General features: G+C 35.5%; 1 protein-coding gene across 1 annotated transcript in view; it reads left to right on the top strand.

Annotated features, from left to right (window-relative positions):
* MALRD1 (MAM and LDL receptor class A domain containing 1) overlaps positions 1 to 21,348 on the top strand; it is a 253,692-nt gene that overhangs the window by 147,723 nt on the left and 84,621 nt on the right. Inside the window, exons 28-30 of the mRNA XM_032182284.1 lie at positions 5,410 to 5,590; positions 15,595 to 15,723; positions 20,537 to 20,698. Coding sequence (XP_032038175.1) covers positions 5,410 to 5,590; positions 15,595 to 15,723; positions 20,537 to 20,698 — 472 coding nt within the window. The remainder of the gene's footprint in view (positions 1 to 5,409; positions 5,591 to 15,594; positions 15,724 to 20,536; positions 20,699 to 21,348) is intronic.

The following is a 21,348-nucleotide window of genomic DNA, read 5'->3' as shown; positions in this document are numbered from 1 at the left end:
CTCTACTGAAACAAATATTGATGTAAATGAGCCAGGGAAAGGTTCTGAATTCCTCTCAGCTCACAACATGAATAGGAAAGGTACAGACTGAGAGCAAAACCTGGATTTTGTTGCTATTTCACTGTAGAATTAACAAAGCAGATTGTCTCATGTCAGAACCTTTATATTCATTCTGGAATTCTTACTGTATTTCTCTGGTGGAGAGTGGATGCATAAGAACTTTCCAATATCTTGTGAGGGAGAATTACATGTACATGCTCCTATTGCATGCTCTGGATTCAGTTTCTAATACTGTTCTGACTGCATTAGAAATGTAGCCTTAAGAATAATAGGGGCCTCTGCTGCATAGGGAAAATGTTAAACCCAGCCACAAAGTAAAAGGAATTCTATGAGAGGAAGAAATTCTCCCATTTCCTTCATTTTTAGTGTCCTCAAGTGAGTTCATGAGGACATTGAGACCAGTAAGATATACTACATCCCCATGATGTTCTCAGAAGTGTGGTTGTAAGCACTTAGATCATTGTCTTCAGATGAAGGCAAGCATGGAGAAGATTCTGAATTGCCATGTAATGAAACTGTTAAGAAATATTCCCCTCAGAGTATCAGAGGGTAGGTAAAAAAAATTCCCCTGCATATGAATAGGAATTTTCCAATGTGGCAAGACATATAATTGTACAGATCTAAGCAGTTCATGGTTTTCTTGGACTGCAATTCTCGCAGTCTTTGACAACCTTTATTGATGAGCTTGATGGGACAGTGGAAGACCAGGACTACAAGTCAATAAAAATGCTACAAGTCAATAGAAATATGTCTTTTAAACATTAAACTTTCCCTAAGGTTGGTTTATCACCTCAGCTTGGCCTTCCACTGTGTTCGACCCATAGAGGGCAGTGACATACAATTAATAACAATTTTTCAGAGCATGAAACCAAAACATCCTCTTCACATATGGTTTTAGTAGTCTCAGTGTGTGTTTGAGGAAGAAAAATATCAATGAGACAGTTCAGTAGGAATAGAAAAAAAGAATGGTGGTTGTCATGTATTAGAAGTGATATGATATTGTTAAGGCTTTGCTGTCAAATGTGATATTTTGCTAAAAAGTAGACTTACCAAGTTTTCAGGGGCAAGTATATATATTTTGCTTGTGTGCTCTGCATCAGTGAGATCTGAAACCCTCTGTTCTCCTTCAAAGACTTGAGTCCGTAATAGACAAAAGTCATAATCAGGTCTCATGGTTCCAAATTTAGTTTAGCCTTCTATTTGAGAAGATGGGTTTTCCTTTCATATACGCTCTTTTCCGGATGCTGTTTTTTTTTTTGTTTCTTTGAAACATCTCCTTAGGCTGAGAATGGAGGGATGGTAATAGTACAAGTGATACAAGTATCTTAACATTGTGCTTAGCTGGAGTGGAAGTGCTGGCAACAATGCATGTGGGAAAGTGGATGATGACCTCGTTGTAGATATGAAAGGGAGTAGTGGAAGTTAGAGTGTGAGGTGAACAAAACTGAACTGGAAGGAAGGCCAAGGTGAATGTCATGACATGTAAGAAAGATACACATATGGCTTTGATACAAATGTATTGGCATGAGGAAAAGAGACTAGCTTAAGTTCAAGCAATTGTAGCTAAGAAGGGAATGTGTTGCTTAGGGTATGATGTTTACAATGCAGAAGAGGGTTGAAACCAGATGTGGATGAGTGGCAGCAAGACAGATCGTAACTTTTTTTAAAAATATATATATATGTATATGTATATTTATTTTGTAAAGGACTACATGCAACTAGAATCCTGCAAGTTTACTTACCTTAGTAGGAAAATAGGATTTTTGCCCTGACCAATAGCCAGTGTGATCAACCCCCACACATGGACAGTGTTGATATTATCAGCCAAAGCCACAAATCTTAATTATCTTTTATCATTCTAGTGGAGCATAGAGTTAGACTGGACCTGTTGCCATCAGGCCAGGAAGAAGAGCAGTCCAGACATGTCAGTATAACAGCCTCATCAAAACAGAAAGAAATGTGACTCTTTGGCCTCAAGCATGGCCTCAAGCATGCTCTATGCTGAGATACATTTCTCTGATTGTCATATATCTCTTTTACATAAATATGTGTAGATTGAAATGAAAAAAAAAAAAAAAAAAAAAAGAAAAAAAAAAAGGTCACAGGATTTCTGGATGCAGAGGGAAGGCCAAAGCACAGACTGATTTCCTCCCACCCCCAGGCTGCATTTATGTTTTTGAAGCAAACACATTCCAAAGATATGAAAGAAATGCCAAAGCACCAGACAGATTAAATGAATAAAGAAAACAAAATAATAATTCATAACATGGAATCTGCAAAGAGTACAAACTATGATTCCTGCATGCCAAGTATATAAACAAAAAAAATGTATAGCTTACATCCCTTAGCCAAGCCATCTCCACTGCCTGGACCTGAGGAGGAGAGCCGACAGCCTGCCTGTCACTCCGTTTCCTACCTCTTCTTAGTTGTTTCATACAGACAGTGTGCTTGTATTTTTGAAGGGACTTTGCACTCTAGATTAGAACAGCCTTCATTCAGTTATATAGGGGATGTGTTTTTTTTGTCATTTTGCTCTGTAAAGCTATGGCTGAGCGAGTGAAAAATCAGCCTTTCATGCTTTTTGAAATGCTGCTGTTGTATAGGAACTGTTACTGTTGAACTCAGAGGAAGAAATGGCTTTCTATTTACTAGCATGCCCATATTTGAGAGTTTGTGAAATGCAAAGACACGGACACCTTTGCTTGTTTGTTTGTTTGTTTTTATTTTTTGTAAAATTTCTATTTGAAAAATTTGAAAAATCTTCATTCTAGCAAAAAGTTTTCTGTATATTTCAGTGTCTCTCTAGGAGATATGGAGGGGGGAAGGGATAAAAAATATTAATAAGAAGAAAACTCTAGTTCTGTAAGTACATAAAGACTTTATATTTCATGGTTATGCCACACAACTGAGGCTTATATTATGGTTAACTATGCTACATTTAACATTTTCAGAATTTACATAAATATTTATCTCTGTACGTTTAAAGAAGTTCCACTGACTTCTATATATCTGAACTTAATTTTTTTTATAGATTTGGAGATTAATGTTGTGATACATAAAAGTTTTGAATGTTTCTATCTCATTAAAATGCATAAATTGAAAGGAATTCCCTTATTAAATCTCCTAAATTCACTACTAATACACAGCACTGAACTGCTTTTGTAAAATTAATGAATAGTTTCTTATAGATAATGTCTGAGGTTTTTTTTTTGTTTTTTTTTTTTTTTCCATTTTCCAAGGGCAGACAAAAGAGTTTCCAGAACAACAAATTAATAAAATGTTAAAAAGTTCTTCTCTTCTAAGATTTGTAGTCTATGTTGGAAACCTTAAAGCCAAATATAACTCATCATAACCATGCGTTTTATTCTTGTTGTGAATAGATATTTTCAAACTAAACAAATTACCCCAGTAATATTTAATACTCTTTTGGAAGTTATTCAAAAAGGTTAAAATCAAAGGAATGGAGACTTCAGGGTTACCAGAATAATTAAATTATATTGTTGACTGCATATTTGATGAACAAAAATAATATGAGTAAATTTTTTAGATTTGAAAAACTGTTTTACCTCTGCTAAAATCAGCATAAATTACAGTATTTACTATTGTTGAGCAGTTTGTTAATGTAGATTCCTCTACACATTTCCAAATAGCAGTTGAAGTGGAATTTTTAGAAAGGGTCTAGTATTCATTCTGGTTTCAATCGCCCTAAGTTGATTAACAGCGAACTGATAATATAGGCATCTGGCACCCTATAGAATAAATGGATGTCTGATATGATGGCACATAAAAGTCAGGACTTTCACTGCAAGAAATACCTTGCGGATACCATAACCAGTTGTCATATGTGGAATTAGTGGTGCAAAGCACCAACAATGTCCTATTATGTTATTTTCACTTTGAGCTTTAAACCAATGAGACATCACTGAAGAAGCAATGCCTAAGATTGCCTCTGTACTTGTTTGTGTGATCAATCATCATGACTTACAAAGAGATGTTATTGCTGCTGGTGCAGTACCATTAGATATACACCAATAGATTTGTTCAGCTGAATATTTATGGAGTAAAAGTTTCACACAGTCACACAGTTATGGAGATCATTCCTGGTGTTTTCTTTTCTATTTAACAATTTAATGAATAAATGAGTATATGCAATTAAATATATTTCTTAATGAAGATTTTCCAAAACACCAAAATGCCATCATCAAGCCGTACCTCAGTAACTATGCTATGGTAGGTTTGAGGACCTTCTTTCAATAATTCTGTGAATTCCCTGGTTCTGAAACAGCTAATATAATATTTTTGTGCATGCTTGTCTGCGCTTTCTTATTCGGCATACAATATCAAAAGTACCCAGCTTCATCTTCTCATCATAAATATGCATCAGACAATCTTATTAACATAAATCTGATCTAACAGGTTCACTATATAGAAAGAAATGCAAGTCTTTTACTTCCCTGGCTATTTTTTACTGTTGTAACTATTTTCCTTAGATCTTGTTTCTTCATGTACTGCTTTCTTAGAGCCTTTGTTATGCATTACATTTACTTGTTTCATGCATTGCACAATGTTTTTATTAACCCTAGATGGAGTACTAATGGGTTTTGGTTAAAAAAAAAAGGCAAAAAATGTCTGTTTTACGATTTGGATGATTAGACATACAGTCATAAAAAATTTAAATTGGGACATATAAAAAACTTTTGCAAATATTTATTGTCAGTGTCATCATCTATATGGATCATCTATTCACAGCAATTGAAGCTGGTATATCTGCATTCTAATACCGCTATTAAAAAATGATGCATGATTTTTGCTGCTGACTTGCTAGTTAGGTGATATGATTGAATATTTAAAGATTCTTTTTAATATATTAACATATTTGAAAGTCAGAATGTTCTTATTTAACTTCAGATAAACTATACTAAACATGAATATTTGACATTTGTTAGTTGTTTCCCCTTGTCCTACCTTTGTCACAATTATTAAAGATTCTTCTTATCAGATGCCCTAATTTTAAAATGGAAAAGCAACCTTGCATTTAGTCATGTATTCTAAACACAAAGCATCTCAGTATTATATAAATTTAAATAGCACTCTACCAAATGTTTTGGAGTTCAATCATACACACAGTAATTTCTGTATCAAGACTTGATCTATTATTGATGTTTGTGATTTCTATGGTAATCATCTCATTTTGCTATTTTTCCTAATATCCCAGCAAAATATATGTTTACCATTTCTTGATGAAAATGAAGGGGCATGTTACAGACTTCTCTATATTTTTATACAAAAACTGGTATTTGATAATCCTTGCTTATGTGTTTTACTGTATATATTTTATTCAAACTTCAGACTGATGTTGGAACCATGAAAATATGGAGTGAATCAGGAAATTATGGTGATGAATGGAACAAAGTTGAGTTACACTTGGGGAAGCTGAGAAATTTTGAAGTTATCTTTGAAGGCATTCGTACCAGAGACCTAGGAGGAGGAGCAGCAATAGATGACATAGAGTTCAACAACTGTACCACAGGTAAATTCAAGAGGGAAGTTTCTAAAGGGATGCTAAAAGGACATGTAAGATGTTCTTGCTCAAGTATGTAATGGTTTTACTGATTTTATCATGGTGTCTTTATCCATAAAATCAGTTATGAATACATTGTTTTCCTTTTTATAACTTTATTAGTGTTCTATTCATACAGTAAGTCTAGCATTAGTGCTAGTAAAATACTGCAGATAAATCCAATAAAAGTCTGAATTTATGTTTCATTACTCAGTTTTGAGTAAGAACTTCTGTTTAACTCATTGCTCAGTTATTGAGTATCTGGTTTTGTACGTAATAGTTTCATATAAATTATGTCAGATTATATTAAGTGAAACCTGTGGCCTCCCTATTTTATTGTAAAGACTCTTCCCATAAAAATGAGTTGAGACTACAGATGAACCACTGTCACTACTCCTTTTTCAGTTCAAATGTTAGGGCCAGCAAAGTAAAACAAAACCTGTGACTCCATCACAGGGTATTCATCCTATTAAATGCATCTCTTCGTGGACATAGACAGTTTTCCTTTAATCAATCAATAACTAAGAAAAGTAGAAAACTGAGTGGATTGTGGTTTCAATTAAGGAAGATTGTGGTCTCTGTCCCTGGTAGGAAACAGTGTGACAATAAAAGCAGATTGGTTGAGTAACAAAAGCATTGATAAGACCACATATCAATACTGTATGGATTTGGGGGAGGTTATTTAGGCTGAATTGAATCTCCTGCCATGATCTAGATGCCCATGTTCTGGCTAGAGCATGGAAAGTACAGTTCTAGAGTGCATCTGTTTCTCTAGGGAGCCTGCTTGGGCAGGGGGGTTGGACCCGATGATCTCTTGAAGTCCCTTCCAACCCCTACAATTCTGTGATTCTGTAATTCTGTTATCTTTTTACCTAATTTAATCTGAAAAAAAAAAAAAATGTAGTTTTTCCATTTGGTGTTTGTGGTGTAAAGCAAGACATAGAAAATGTTCTGTGTTCAAATGGAGTACTGTGTTCAGTTTTGGGCCCCTCGCTACAAGAAGGACATGGAAGTGCTCGAGAGAGTCCAGAGGAGGGCAATGAAGCTGGTGAGGGGTCTGGAGAACAAGTCTTATGAGGAGCAGCAGCAGAAGCTTGGATTGTTCAGCCTGGAGAAAAGGAGGCTCGGGGGCAACCTTATCGCTCTATAGGTACCTTAAAGGAGGCTGTAGTGAGGTGGGGATTGGTCTATTCTCCCACATGCCTGGTGACAGGACAAGGGGTAATGGGCTAAAGTTGTGCCAGGGGAGGTTTAGATTGGATATTAGGAAAAACTTCTTTGCCGAAAAGGTTGTTAGGCATTGGAATGGGCTGCCCAGGGAAGTGGTGGAGTCACCATCCCTGTACATCTTTAAAAGACATTTAGATGTAGAGCTTAGTGATATGGTTTAGTGGAGGACTTGTTAGTGTTAGATTAGAGGTTGAACTAGGTGATCTTGGAGGTCTCTTCCAACCTAGATGATTCTATGATTCTGTGTGATTCTGTGAGAATGGATACAACTTGGGATCTACTTCAAACTGAACTTAAATAAAATTCTAAGGGTGGTGTACCCTCACAAGCTCTTTTAGAAACATGAATGCTTGTGATTCCCTCATACTTTTTTAAAGTGCCACTTTGTTCCCATAGCTAGGTATGCTATCATTCTCCAAAGGACATGAATAAATGTCCTTTGGGAAAATGGGAAGTGGTGGAGTCACCATCCCTGGAAGTCTTCAAAAGACGTTTAGATGTAGAGCTTAGGGATATGGTTTAGTGGGGACTGCTAGTGTTAGGTCAGAGGTTGGACTCGATGATCTTGAGGTCTCTTCCAACCTAGAAATTCTGTGAAATGGGTAAGGATGCCCTAATGAGAGATGGGAGATCATCATTCCCCTATAACTCTTGAATGAAAAAAAGGACATTGATCTTTCTTGAAGTTTGTTTCCAAATTCTGCTCAGACATATTATTTCATAAGGTAGGGTCTAGTTAAACTCCATTCCTGGGATTTTCTGTCCCATCTGGGGGCTAGAAAAATTTAGACAATTCACAGTCACTTACATGAACATATTCATCAAATAAAAGTAGCAGGATTACTTCTTTAAGAAGATGACTCCCCATTAAATTCATAAGGACGGTATCAACATATTTTCTAAAATGTAGAAATACTGCTGCTTACTTTTAACGCCATGTATTTTATGATAATCTGAAAATAGTTGTTATAAGAATATTACTAGAAAAAATCCACAGAGTTGTCATTGTGCTTAAGAAAGTTGTTTGAGTAGGGAGTTGGAAAGGTGTCATATGAAGGAGCTTAAAGCTCCCAAAATGCTAAAATTGCTGAAATTTACTTTGGTTTTAATCTATGACACTGCAAGTCTGAATGTTAATAGTGTATTACATCCAGTACTGCATGAAAATACCTTGGCAGAGAACCAGATCAGAAAGTAACTTGTGTTTGTTACAGTATAGCAACTATTTGTTTTATAGCATTATTTCAGCAAGAACCTCTGTTGGAAAAGCAGTTGCACCATTTGCACTAATGATTTTTACATACTTAAAGCTTCTGCATAGGAAAAGGCCTGTGTAGTATTCAGAAAATTAATGTGTATGAAGATGGGTGATTCAAAGGAGGCTTTTCTCATGGAGTTTAAAATGCACAGTTGCAGTTCAAAATACAATCCAAATAACATTTTTTAAAAGATTGGTTTAGAAAAGTTAGTTGGAATCCCGAGATAACAATCTTTCATAGAATTGTCACTTGCATGGTGTATGTTTTTGCATTTAAGATACTATCTTTATATGATAAAGAAATCACTCAAAACATCTTCAGTAGCTTATACTATGCACAGCAGAGTTTTCATGGAAGTTTAGGTGCCTGTATCCTATTGGAATGTGTTTATGCTTATGCCTTTTCAGCAGGATCAGAACCCTGTTATATACCTGCTTTTTAACATATGAAAAAAAAAAAAAAAAAAAGAAAGAAAAAAAAAAAAGAGGTGGGGGGAAGAAAACAAGTGCACATCTGAAAACAACAAAAAACAATCAAACAAACAAAAAAAGCAAGCCACCCCCCATTAATTTTCTATATCCACAGTACAACTGGGACTCAAATTAAAGAGGGATCATTGCATCGCTGTTAGTGCCTTTCACTTCAGCTCCGTGTATGATATTTTTTGCCTTGTACTCCAAAAGATGAAATCTGTTTGCTTAATTTTCTCAAGATTTTTGGTATGCTGACCTTCCTGTTGGCATGATGACATGAAGGAGCCTGATCTCACCTTTTTCTTTTTTATTGTTATTGATTCTTCACCTTTGTAGAACAGACAAACAAAATACATTTTGTCAGATTCTCAAAAACAACATTTCCCGTCTGACCCAGGCCTGGGGCATTCAGGACAGAGAAAGCATGTCATGTCTAAATTGTTTTTGTTTTTGTTTTTCATCACAGAGTTCACATATTTATTGTGGTTGTTGTAACAAAGCTAAAAGACAGCAACCACAATCTTATTGTGGCCAAACCCAGGAAGAGTAGCATACAGACCAGAACCGGTCAGGGGTTGACTTGATTTAAAGCACTTATTCATGTACCATGTTTGTAGCTGCAGAATTGCTGACCTGACACATGGCCAGGGTCCCATATCTGGAGGCCACATCTGTATTTTGCGCTGAGACTTTTTAGATTAAACTAAAATCTCATACAGTATTATAGATATTCTAGCCAAGGTAATTACATAAGCAGAGGAATAGACCATGCACAGAAAAACCTAAAATATAGTTGAAAATTAAAACTTGAATAACAGGTTTGAAATAAACAGCAAGGAATGGAAATAAGAAAGCCTTAAATAGGAAAAAGCATGGGAAAACACTGAAAGTTTAGCTGCTTCCCAGTGGGCAAGGATTTCAGATCAATTCTGAAGCTTTGGGATGTTTTGGGGTAGCCTTTTCCTCCACACAAACTGTCCTTTCAGAATCTGCTGAATAATATTCATAGTTCATGGTTTATAGTCAACACAACAAAATAATTGCCTCTTCACAGAAATAATGTACTTCATTGAAGAGAGCAAAGAAGGAAGAGAGGGACAGTCTATGTAAGGCCATGTGAATATTAGAATTGTTTTTTGCAGTATAGTAATATTCAATATTTATAGCAGAGTTTAATAAATCCAAAGGTTTATTTTATTGTGCATGTGTTTGCTTTCAGCTTGCTTTCATACAGCATGTTATAGGAAGGAGCCGTACACATCATAAGGGAATCTGCATGGAGACAGGTTAACTCTGCAGACTTCATAGAATGTGGAATCATAAAATCATAGAATGGCTTAGGTTGGAATGGACCTTAAAGATCATCTAGTTCCAACCCCCTGCCATGGGCAGGAACACCTCCCACTTCACCAGGTTGCTCAAAGCCCCATCCAGCCTGGCCTTGAGCACCTCCAAGAATGGGGCATCCACAGCTTCTCTGGGCAACCCGTTCCAGACCACCCCATGGGTAAAGAATTTCTTCCTAATATCTAATCTAAATCTTCTCTTTTTTTACTTTTAAACAGTTTCCCCTTATTGTATCACTATCTGTGTAAGTCTCTATCCATCCTTTTTATAAGCTCCCATTAAGTACTAAAAGGCCACAATGAGGTCTCCATGAAGCATTCTCTTCTCTAGGCTGAACATCTCCAGCTCTCTCAGTCTTTCTTCATAGGAGAGGTGCTCCAACACCTCCGATCATCCTCATGGCCCTCCTCTGGACCATTCTTACAGATCCACATCTTTCTTGTGCTGGGGGCCCCACATCTGGATGCAGTAGGTCCTCATGCATGTGGGACCTCACAAGGGCAGAGCAGAGGGGGACAATCACCTCCCTCAACCTGCTGGCCATGCCTCTGTTGATGCAGCTCAGGATACTGTTGGCTTTCTGGGCAATAAGCATACACTTCTGACTCGTGTAGAGGTTTTTTTTCCACCAGAACCCCCAAGTCCTACTCTCAATGAATTCTCTACCTAATCTGTCTGCATGTCTGGGATTGCCCTGACCCAGGTGCAGCACCTTGAAACATAGACTTGTTGAACCTCATTAGGTTCACTTGGCTCCACTTCTCAAGCTTGTCCAGGTCACTCTGGGACCTGTCCAGGTAACAATTTCATATCTAATGATGGCTTTGCAAGACCAAGGAAGGAAGTGCCTTCTTGTTGCAAATAATGTGATTTGCACCTGTGTGCTGTACTCCATTGCACTGTTAACAACAACACCTGTGGACCACACAGGCACAAGCCCATATATTAAACAACCTCCATAATATTCACATGAGATGTTTCTAAGGAATCTGTGAAAAAAAGAGGAGGGGAAGGGAGGGGAGGGGAGGGGAGGGGAGGGGAGGGGAGGGGAGGGGAGGGGAGGGGAGGGGGAGGGGAGGGGAGGGGAGGAGTGAGTTCTGTTACTGAGTGGCAAGATTCTTTTACACCACAATGCAAATGACATATTAACAGTAATTTTGTAGGTTAAATATTGTTGAAAAGGTCTGAAAGTAATCTATTCAGATGAACTTTTTGAGATGTAATCTAGTTTTCTGCACTGGAATCAGGATGTCATTGGTGCAGGGAGAGGGGAAATGATCATGAGGCAGAGACCACGTGTCAAATGTTTTCAGGAGATAATATTCTCTGTGATTGAACTTGCATAATTATTGGGAAGTAGAATTTTCTGCAAAAGAATCACTTGATTTTTTGCTGTCCCCTCTTCTCTCTGTTACCACTTGTAGACTTCTAAAGGGTAAAGCCTGGAATACCAGAACATTAGTCATTCCTCAGTTCTCAGCGCTTCTCCTTAATGTCTTATTTAGAATTTAGCAAAATATTGCCCCTTTCTACATTAGTGTACTGTAAGCATGAGCTCCTTATCTTGCTGATACAGCCTACACAGAGTTTCTCATTCTTAAATAAATATAAAATATTCTGACTTTGCCTGACATGTGTATCAGTGCAAGAAGTTGAAGAGAATTTTTTTCTAATCTTTCCTATTGCTTGAACCAGAGCCAGTTGTACATTTCCAGAACTATGGATTCAGTTTTTATTCTTCCAGTTTGGCAAACTCCAACTTGCCTTGAGCATCTTTAGGAAGCCCATTAGCAGACTTTGATATCTACAGGTGAAATTTTCTCCCAGGAGTAAGTATAATTTGTTAGATCTGCTGTTTATGTCAGAAGCAATTATTTCAGATTAAATCTGGCCTTTTCAATGACACATATTGTGAGTAGAATTCCCTACAGTTTTTGAAATACAAAAGAACTTTATTTGAAATGATATCTAGCTTGCATCAGTATAAACTTTTCATCTAGCTTTCCCTGCAGAAGATTGCCAAGGTCATTCATGAACAGAAACATTATTGATGAGTATGTTAATGGCGTTATAATGTTACATAAAAAGTCATGTAGAAAATGGTACTAAACAGTTGAGGTAAGCAAATGACAAGCTTGATGCAAATTGTGTTTCATAAATTCTGAATGTCACAGTGCTGAATGTAGTTGAGTTGCAGATCTAATGAAGCCTTCTAGGAGTTTCTTATTCATACATTTTAATTTAAGCGGAGTGAAACTTCGGGGAAAATATTCAAGTAATATTTTCAATAACACTTTTTAAATTTATTTTTTTTAGTTCAATTATTCCTATGTTTCAGGTATTTTGAAAGCAGAGAGAGAAATTATATATTCTCACTGTTGAGCACAATTTAAACAACAAATAATAAAAAGTGGTGAATTTTCAGCTGTAATTTGAAAACATTTCTACTCAGATAGGATTTCTAAAAAGAGAATAATTAAAAAATATTATTTACCTTGAATATACATGTTTCGTTTCTTACTGTTGACATGGTGCCATTTTATTGTTAAGTGAAGGCATGTATTCCTCTTGGAGAGAGCAGAGAAGTGAGACTCTTAGTGAACATCAGTTCAGTGTACTTGTGTTTGAGTTATGCATTGCTTCTCAAAACAGCACAACGTCTTGTTCTCTGTAGTCTTAGCCAATAATTAACTTGAGATTTACCCTTTACCTTTCGCAGTCACATAGTCAAAAAAGTCACATATGGTCAAACACAACTACTGTAAATCTATAGTGTCGTAATACTAAAGACCTGTGTTTTTTTTTTTGTTTTTTTTTTTTGTCTTTTGTTTGTTTCCTTTTTTTTTTTTTTAGATGTGATTGATATCACAGGAGTATTTTTATCTTATACAGCTTTGTAAAAGAAAGGTCTTGCATTTATAGTCCTCTAGTAGCAACCATAAAGGAAAGAAGACCATTTTTGAGAATTCTTTTATATTTGATCTTTTCCTGGTAATTGAAACAAAGTGTCTGGATTCATATTCATGTATTTATTGACTATCTTCAAATGCATCTCATCGTGCTTATACGTTATGGGAGTACTATATGAACTAGTCTTTCATAAATAACTTACAGACTGGAGCTGGAAAAATGTAAATATATAGCTGGTGATGAATCCAGATTAGAGTTTCAGTTTATTTGTGGTGTGTACACATTTGTTCAAGCCTGTCTTTCTTGTTTTATGTATATATACAAACACACATATATTTTTAGGAGGGAAATTCATATCTTTGCTGGTACTCTGACTGTACAAAACAAAACATTTAGCAATGAAAGTGAGTGTATGTAAACGTAAGTTCGTGCAGCAACCGTCAGTAACATACTTCTTTTGTAGGATTTAGTGATCAACAAGCCAAGTCAATTCTGTTGGTCTCTTAAAAGCTACTTAGAAGATTATATGGCTTTTGCTGTATCAATCCAAATTGTACTTAACTGAAAAGTGATAACCTGTGTATGCTTTTTTGTTTTTCAAGTACTGTCATTTCATTTGGCTTAGGGATTTGCATAACATGAAGTCTAAAATATGTCCTGTGATAGTTTCTTGTGGTGTCCTGGTTTTCAGGAAATGCTGCCATTCCAAGGAGGAAACAAATAAAAGGAAAATGATAAATGATTACCATTTTGCTAAGCAATTTTAATCTTTTAGCTTATAAGAATCTAATCTTGGAGTATTCACTGTAAGGGTAAATAAATTGGTCTACAAGAATATGTGTGGCAAATTTTATCTAGGAGAAGATCAACAGTTTAACTGCTCAACCAATTCTTGTTAATCTAGTTGTTTCTCTACTGATCTAGTGCTCAGTTGTAAGCTAAGAAAAGTCCTCTATCTTTTTAAATCATTTTTTGATTTTATATTCTCTATTATTTTGGTCTGTGGTTTTGTTATTTTAAATATTCTCTTTTTGTGGGAAAGGAATGGAAGAATATCTGTTTCTAAGAGAAGGTATATTTTGACTGTTAAGAAAAACAATGGAGGAATTTCCATTGTACCAATAGAACCTTTTGTACTTATTCGTCTCGTCTCGTCTCGTCTCGTCTCGTCTCGTCTCGTCTCGTCTCGTCTCGTCTCGTCTCTTCTCTTCTCTTCTCTTCTCTTCTCTTCTCTTCTCTTCTCTTCTCTTCTCTTCTCTTCTCTTCTCTTCTCTTCTCTTCTCTTCTCTTCTCTTCTCTTCTCTTCTCTTTTTCTTCTCTTTTTCTGGCATCATGTCTAATTTCACTACTAGTGTTATTTGCATGTTAGAAACGTGAAAATTAAAGTTAGACCTTCATAGTCTTTTGATTTGCTGCCTATCTGTATAGCCTTCAGACCCCCTTAAAAGAAGGGAGAGAAAAGCATAATGAAGAATGAAATTAACTCACACAGTATGCAATAGTGCTGGAAATTAGTAGATATTTCAATAATATAATTAGAATAATAGAAATGTGGAGATTCTGTTCTCATTTAAAGAACAACAACAAAAGGCCTTCCATTGCTCTGAGCAATTCCTTTATTACTTATGCTAGGACTGTAAACCAGCATTCTGTATCTGTATGGATGTTTTTCATTATGTAAAATTCTTTGTATAATGGATCAAATAATATATTGTTCAGTTTAGTGCCTATGTCAAAGATCAGGGAAAAGGGAAAGTAAAAAAAAAAAGGGGAGGGGGGGAGTCTTTTTCATTAAATGCAACATTCAATGCAAGTTTATTTTTAGTCAATGGTTTTCTTAAATTAAAATGAAAGGCTTTATTTTGCTTTTAGATATCTCAGATATTTCAGCTCTGTTTAAATTTTTCATAGCATATTCAGAAATAAGCTTAGTACATACCAAAAAAAATTCACCTCCTGTAATTTCTCTCATTTCCATTGTGTGACAAATCCGTGTTTTGATATCATATATTTCACTGTTTTCCACCTTTGACATTTTCGTATGTGGAACCAGCTCATTCCTTTTCTTTCCATGGCTCACTGATGCATTTTATTGTTGTAGCTTCCCAAAAATAACTGTAGAATAATATAGTCAGAAAAGTAGAACTAATGAAAAATGTCATTTTTTTTTCTTAATTCTTCAGCATGGTAATAACATATCTATGTCACATGCGGTGAAATAAGATGTGAAAATTGTTGTATCCCAATAGTTCTACCTTTAAATATTTTCTGTTGTTAAGCAATTTAAGTCACACTGATGAAGTTTCTCTACTCTCTTAAAAAAAAAAAAAATAAATAAAAATAAAAAAATAAAGGTTTTAGAAGTGTATGTATCACACAAATGTTGTAAAGTATTGTATTTTCCCCATTTAAAATTGTCTTATTTTCCATGTGATGTCCTGTAATTATGACTAGTATAAAGACTTTGACTTGTCTACCTTTTGTAGGCTCATGGATCCTATTTTATGGAATGTACACAACAAATAAAGAAGGGAAACAGTCATGCTGATGCTGATTTGGATTTCCTTCCCTGCCCTGCTAGGCCAGTGCAGTAGTCTAGGCACAGATAATGCAGCATTAAAAGAGTGTGACCAAATAACATCTGTTGGAAGTATACACCATGACAAAAGTCATGGTGTATAATGGCTAAAAAAAATTAAAAAGAGCATTCTTTGATTTAATTGTAATTTTGATTTTAATGTCCTGTTGTTTTCAGCTGGAGAGGATCCCAAGGAATGCCCTGCCCTCACTGATTTTTTGTGTTGGAATAAGGATTGTATAGAATCTCATTTTGTCTGTGACTATAAACCAGACTGTGAAGACCTATCGGATGAAGCTGACTGCAGTAAGTATCTCTTTGTGTGTTAATGTAATCTCCAGTTAAAATTATAACTTTAAATTCTGTAGCATAGCTCAGGTGGATTCATGCAGCTGCTCAGAAGATAATTACAAGCTGGTTGCCTGTTCCCCCAGCACAGAAGGTCTGATATTTTAAGATCCTCAGAGATGTTTACTGCACAAAAAATATTTGTGTCATTTGGGCACAAAAATGTAACCTAGTCATTACAAAGATTATATAGAAAAAAAAAAAAAAAAAAAACAACTTTTATTTAAGGAATAAAATCCATAGATTACAATCCAAATTTACTCTGAAAAGATACATAAACTTATTTATTTAATTGAAAGCTTTTTAGGCTGTCAATGTTGAATAATAATAATTAAAAAAAGCTAAATAACCAAATTAATGCACAAGAGCATTTAGGTGTGATTCTGTTATTAAAAAAGTGATTATGCATAAACAAGTCCATCTTTCAGATTAATCCTGTTTTTGCAATCTGAGTCATGTTGCTACCACATATTCATTGTTCTTTGTTCTTGCTACTACTGCAGAGCTATGACAGTGTATTCTTCCTATTACATTATTCAGAATGGTTGGACAAAATCCAGTGTGTTTATATTTCTGCAATCCTGGTGAAGACTGAGACAAAATTTGCCTGCAGGAATTCTTTACTAATGCTATTTGAGATGGACGGACACAGCACAATTTTAAAAATCCAGATCAAATTAACAGTCTTTCCAATTCAGATTTGAAATTGAAAAGCAGTAAAATGTTGTGCTGTTTTCTTCCTCCATTTTTTTTTTTTTTTTGACAATAATTTTCCAGACCAGACATTTGGAGCAGGAAGTTTAAACAGTCCATATATGTAATTCAGTAATAAATCTAATTCTCAATCTTCAAACTGCCAGACCAAATTCTGCCATATTACACATATGATTAAAAGTAATCTTGATAGACAGAGAAAATAATGGAATCACATACATCAATGTTCATACTGCATTGAAGCCCAAGTACTCAATTGAAATTTACTCAATCGAAATTCACCAACACTTGGCACTCCCTTGAAAATCAAAGGCATTTCCTCTCACATATTTTTGCTAAATGCTTTGACTGGACTGGGTACAGAAATAATGACCCATTACCTGGTCATGTAAATTACACTGTTTTAGACAGACAATAGATTTTAGTAGACATGAAAATGTCACTACATGACATTTAACTTGGACTTTCTCCCTCTTTATTGTTTTTGTAAAAGTAAATGGCAATTCTGAAGTACATATGCTGATGCTGGTGTCTCTGTTTCTGGTTTTGCTTCTACTGCAGTGCTTTGCATTCCAGTGAATTTTTGTGAACCATGTGGGCGGAAATGAAAAGTTGAATGATAACTTCCAGAGGGTATCTTTTTCAACTAGACAATTTTTAAACAGATATTCCATATTTCCTGTCTGTAGTATGCATATTTTTTCAGTAATTAAAACCCTTTCATTGTACATGGAAAAGCTACAATGAAATTTTGAAATTACATCAAAACATTTTCATCTCTCTTTGGTCCAGGTGTTGCTGCAGAAGTGACAAAATAACATGGCAAAATAAGAGACAGAATGTAATGTAATCTCATGTACAAAGTACCCAGATAAGTCTCAAGTATAATGTTACCCTACCAGATATATTAGATCGAACAAATGAAGTAATGATGAAAAAAATGAACATTTGAAAACATTTGAAAATGAAAAACAAATGAACATTTGGGTAAATGCACATTTTCTCAAGCATATAGACTCAAATAAACATTAAGAGGCAAATATACAGGTATATATATATATATACACAGGTATATAATATATAATAATATATATATATATTATATACCTGTATATATATATATAATATATATATACAGGTATATAATATATATATATATACAGGTATATATATACACATATATATATAATCCTCTATTTTTAATGCTATTTTTCTTTAGTCCATAGTTACCTGCTATCAGCTCTGAAAACTTTGACCAAAGTACATTTATGTTTATAAAGTAGGTTCACTCAAGCAGAACATCAGGATTTACCTAAAAAGCACAATTATTTTACATAACATAAATACATAAAACATAAATATTTTACATAACAGAAAGAGTTGTCTAACTATTTCCATCTGGAAATAGAAACCTAATATTTTAAGGAATTTTTTTTTAAGGAAAAAAAAAAGTTAACTCTTTTATCACAAAAGAGTAAATACCCACAGAGAAAGCCCTTCGTAGTCAAACCTGCCCCATGGCAAGTTGTTATGGCCACATTTGCCTACAATTTTCTTATTTTCTCAGAGTTCAAATTCCAGGCTCATTTTCTACTATAACTTTATACCAGTGTAATTCCAAAGAAGCCAATGGGTGATAATCTCCTGAAGAGCAATTCCCTTGTGCAGGATTTAAAATATACATGTAATCTGGATAAACTAAATTGTATCCGCATAGCCTGGTGAAGTCTTTTATAAAAAAATAAAATAAACTCAAAGAAATTACTCTATGCTTCATTCCATTCATTCAGGCAATCTCGCAAAATTTTCATTCTCTTTCAATAACCCATTGGAAGTACTGAGGTGAAAAAAGCACACATGAAAGCAGTTTCAATTTTAATGAACTGCACTCAATTATACACCCAGATTTGATTAATAGCAAACCTCACTGTTGATGAACCAACTAGAGGAGTGCTTGAATTATTGAAATAAAAGCAATTTTTCAGATAAATGGAACAATTGTCTTCTGAAGGCTTCTAAGTACGTTCTGTTTACCCTAAAAATAAAAAGTACCCAGGAGGTGCATATATGTCAGGTGATTCCATCAACCCTGTAAATACTGATTATAAATATTTAACATAATTACTTTCTAAATGTACTGTTAAAATATTAGGGTAAAATTCCTGAGGACAGGTAATCTATTATGAATAGTATAAATTCCATATATAAATTCGTTTGGACTTTTATCTTTTTAGAACTGTACAAGAAAATTGTAATTCCTGTTGAGATTAATGGATTCCCTTCTTTGCCCTGCCATGCTTCACTGAGTTTCCATGAAGATTGTAATGCAGTGTCAGTGTGAACACTCAGCGTATTTGTGTATTCCTTTCACAATTTCCAAAGGTCATGCTGCAAATAGCACTAACAGAATGGCTGAGGTTGGAAAGCACCTCTGCAGATCTAGTCCAACCTCCTGTTCAAAACAGGATCCATTAAAACAGGTTGCCCAGGGCTGTGACCTGTTTAAAATATCTCCAAGAACGGAGACTCAGCAACTTGCCTGGACAACACAGACAAGTGTATGGCCAGTGCAACAGTATAAGTAAAGGAAAATAAAATCATATAATTTTTTATCCTTCAATGGAATTTCCTGTATTTAAATTTATGCCCACTGCCTCTTGTCCTGATATTAGGCATCACTGAGAAGTCTGGATTTGTCTTCGTTAAACCCTCAAAGCAATTATTTATGCCCACTGACGCACACTATGCCTGTTCTTCTCTGGGCTGAAAAGTCCCAGCTCTCTCAGTCTCTCCTTATGATAGATACGTCAGTCTCTTGTAGTAAAGTAAGAGTACAGTACATTACAAAACAGTACAGATCTTTCTTCTAGCATTCAATGAGATATAGGTTCAATAAAGGTTATTCTTCTTTTAAGATATTTGTCCTAGACGTTTAACTATGGTGAGAAATATTTACAGAAAAGCAAGTCCAAAAGCTTTACAGTCTGTGTGTATGCAGATCTTGTTCATACAATACAAGTTGATAGTGATAAAAGTTCTAAAAGTTGTCTACAATTTACATGTTTGGTTTTTTTTTCTATCTATATATTTTATACCTAGACAATGATACATAAATAATTGTATTTTAATGTTGCAGAATACTTCTAAATCAAGAAATTAACTCTAATTCCTCAAATCCATTTGAGGTTCTGAAATAGTCACAGTCAGACCTGCTTCTCAAATGCATGACTGACCATGATGTTTAATAGTTTGGAATCTTTCCCCAGAGTCCTTTTACAGAGGAAGTCTTTGCTTTTACTCAGCAATCATGTAGCTGCCTCTGCTCAAATTCTAACCTGAAAAAAAAAAAAAAAAAAGAAAAAAAAAGAAAAATTTGCTCTTGGAAAATTCATGTCTTCCGTATGATGATCAAGGAACAATTGTAACTAAGGAAAAGAACTTTAAAAGCAAAAAAAAGTGTTTCTGATAGAAATTAATCTCTTCGACAGCATTTGTACAATTTTGTTGACAAATTACTTTTCCAAAGTCATTTTAAAAAATCAGAGACAAATCTAAAAACAGAAAGTCTAACAAAGATATCCTGAATTCATTCCAGAGCCCTAATCACTAGAACTTCTCTCTCATCCCAAAGTTACCTTCATACATAACACTCACAAGGGTCATCCAACATATGTCAATGAGAAACACCACTGGGGAAGTGGAGTACATTTTTACTAGCTAATTTGCTAGAAATCATTCTGTCCATTCACCTTGAATAATAGCTAAAATTGGTGGTTACAGCTTTGTCCTCAAGGCTTACATGGCCATGTGTCTACAATAACTTTTAACACTGTTTACACCTTCAGAAAGCAAAGGATGGTGGCTTTTGTGTGTGTGTGTCTGGGAAGGGGTAGGTTATTTTGTTTGTTTCTAACTCACTACCATATATTATTTATGTCAGTACATGGGAGTGCAAGGAATCATAGTATTAGCCAAATAGAATTCTCTCCATTACCATGTACAATAAGTTCATTACAGTCTTGTAGAGATGATAATTTACTTCCTGTTATATTTTCAGGTTACTACACAAGTATTCCTGGAAGCTGTAACTTTGAAACACAAGAGCAAGAATGGACCACTGTATGTGGATTAATACAAGACTCTAGGGATGATTTTGACTGGAATGTTAGCAAAGGTGGTGACTTTGGACAAACGGGTCCTGATACTGACCATACACCAGGTATTGCCATGTGTCCTACATAACTGTAGGGAAAATTAAATATTCACTGAACTCCAAAAAACACTGTCCCATAAATTAGCATCAATTAGTCAACAGTCAGCTGCACATAAGTGAGCAGTGTGCCCATGTGGTCAGGAAGGCCAATGATATCCTGGCCTTCATCAGAAATAGCATGGCCAGTAGGACTAGGGAAGGTCTATGCTACACTGGGCCTGATGGCACCGGATGGGATGCGCCTCTCTCGGAGAGGGGTAAGGATCTTAGGTCAGGAGTTGGCAGGGCTGATAGATAGGGCTTTAAACTAGAGTCGAAGGGGGAAGGGGCTAAAACCAGGCGAGCCGGTGAAGACCTAAGGGATGGTATGCTAGAATCAGAGGGGCTGTGTGCCAGTGGGGTCCTTTGGTCAGATCCACAAGGTGCTGAGTGTAAGGAGACGCACCTGAAGTGCTTTTACACAAACGCACGCAGTATGAGGAATAAAATAGATGAGCTAGAAGTCCTGGCCCAGTCCCGCAACTACGACATCATCGGCATAAGCGAAACCTGGTGGGATGAGTCCTGTGACTGGGGTGTTGCGATAGATGGTTACAGGCTCTTCAGGAGGGACAGGCAGGGTAGGCGAGGTGGTGGGGTGGCGATGTATGTGAAGC

This window comes from Aythya fuligula, chromosome 2, assembly GCF_009819795.1.
Source record: "Aythya fuligula isolate bAytFul2 chromosome 2, bAytFul2.pri, whole genome shotgun sequence".
In the NCBI taxonomy this organism is placed as follows: Eukaryota; Metazoa; Chordata; class Aves; order Anseriformes; family Anatidae; genus Aythya; species Aythya fuligula.
Note: the sequence above shows the minus strand (reverse complement) of the source record. Positions and strands in the feature narration are given on the sequence as shown.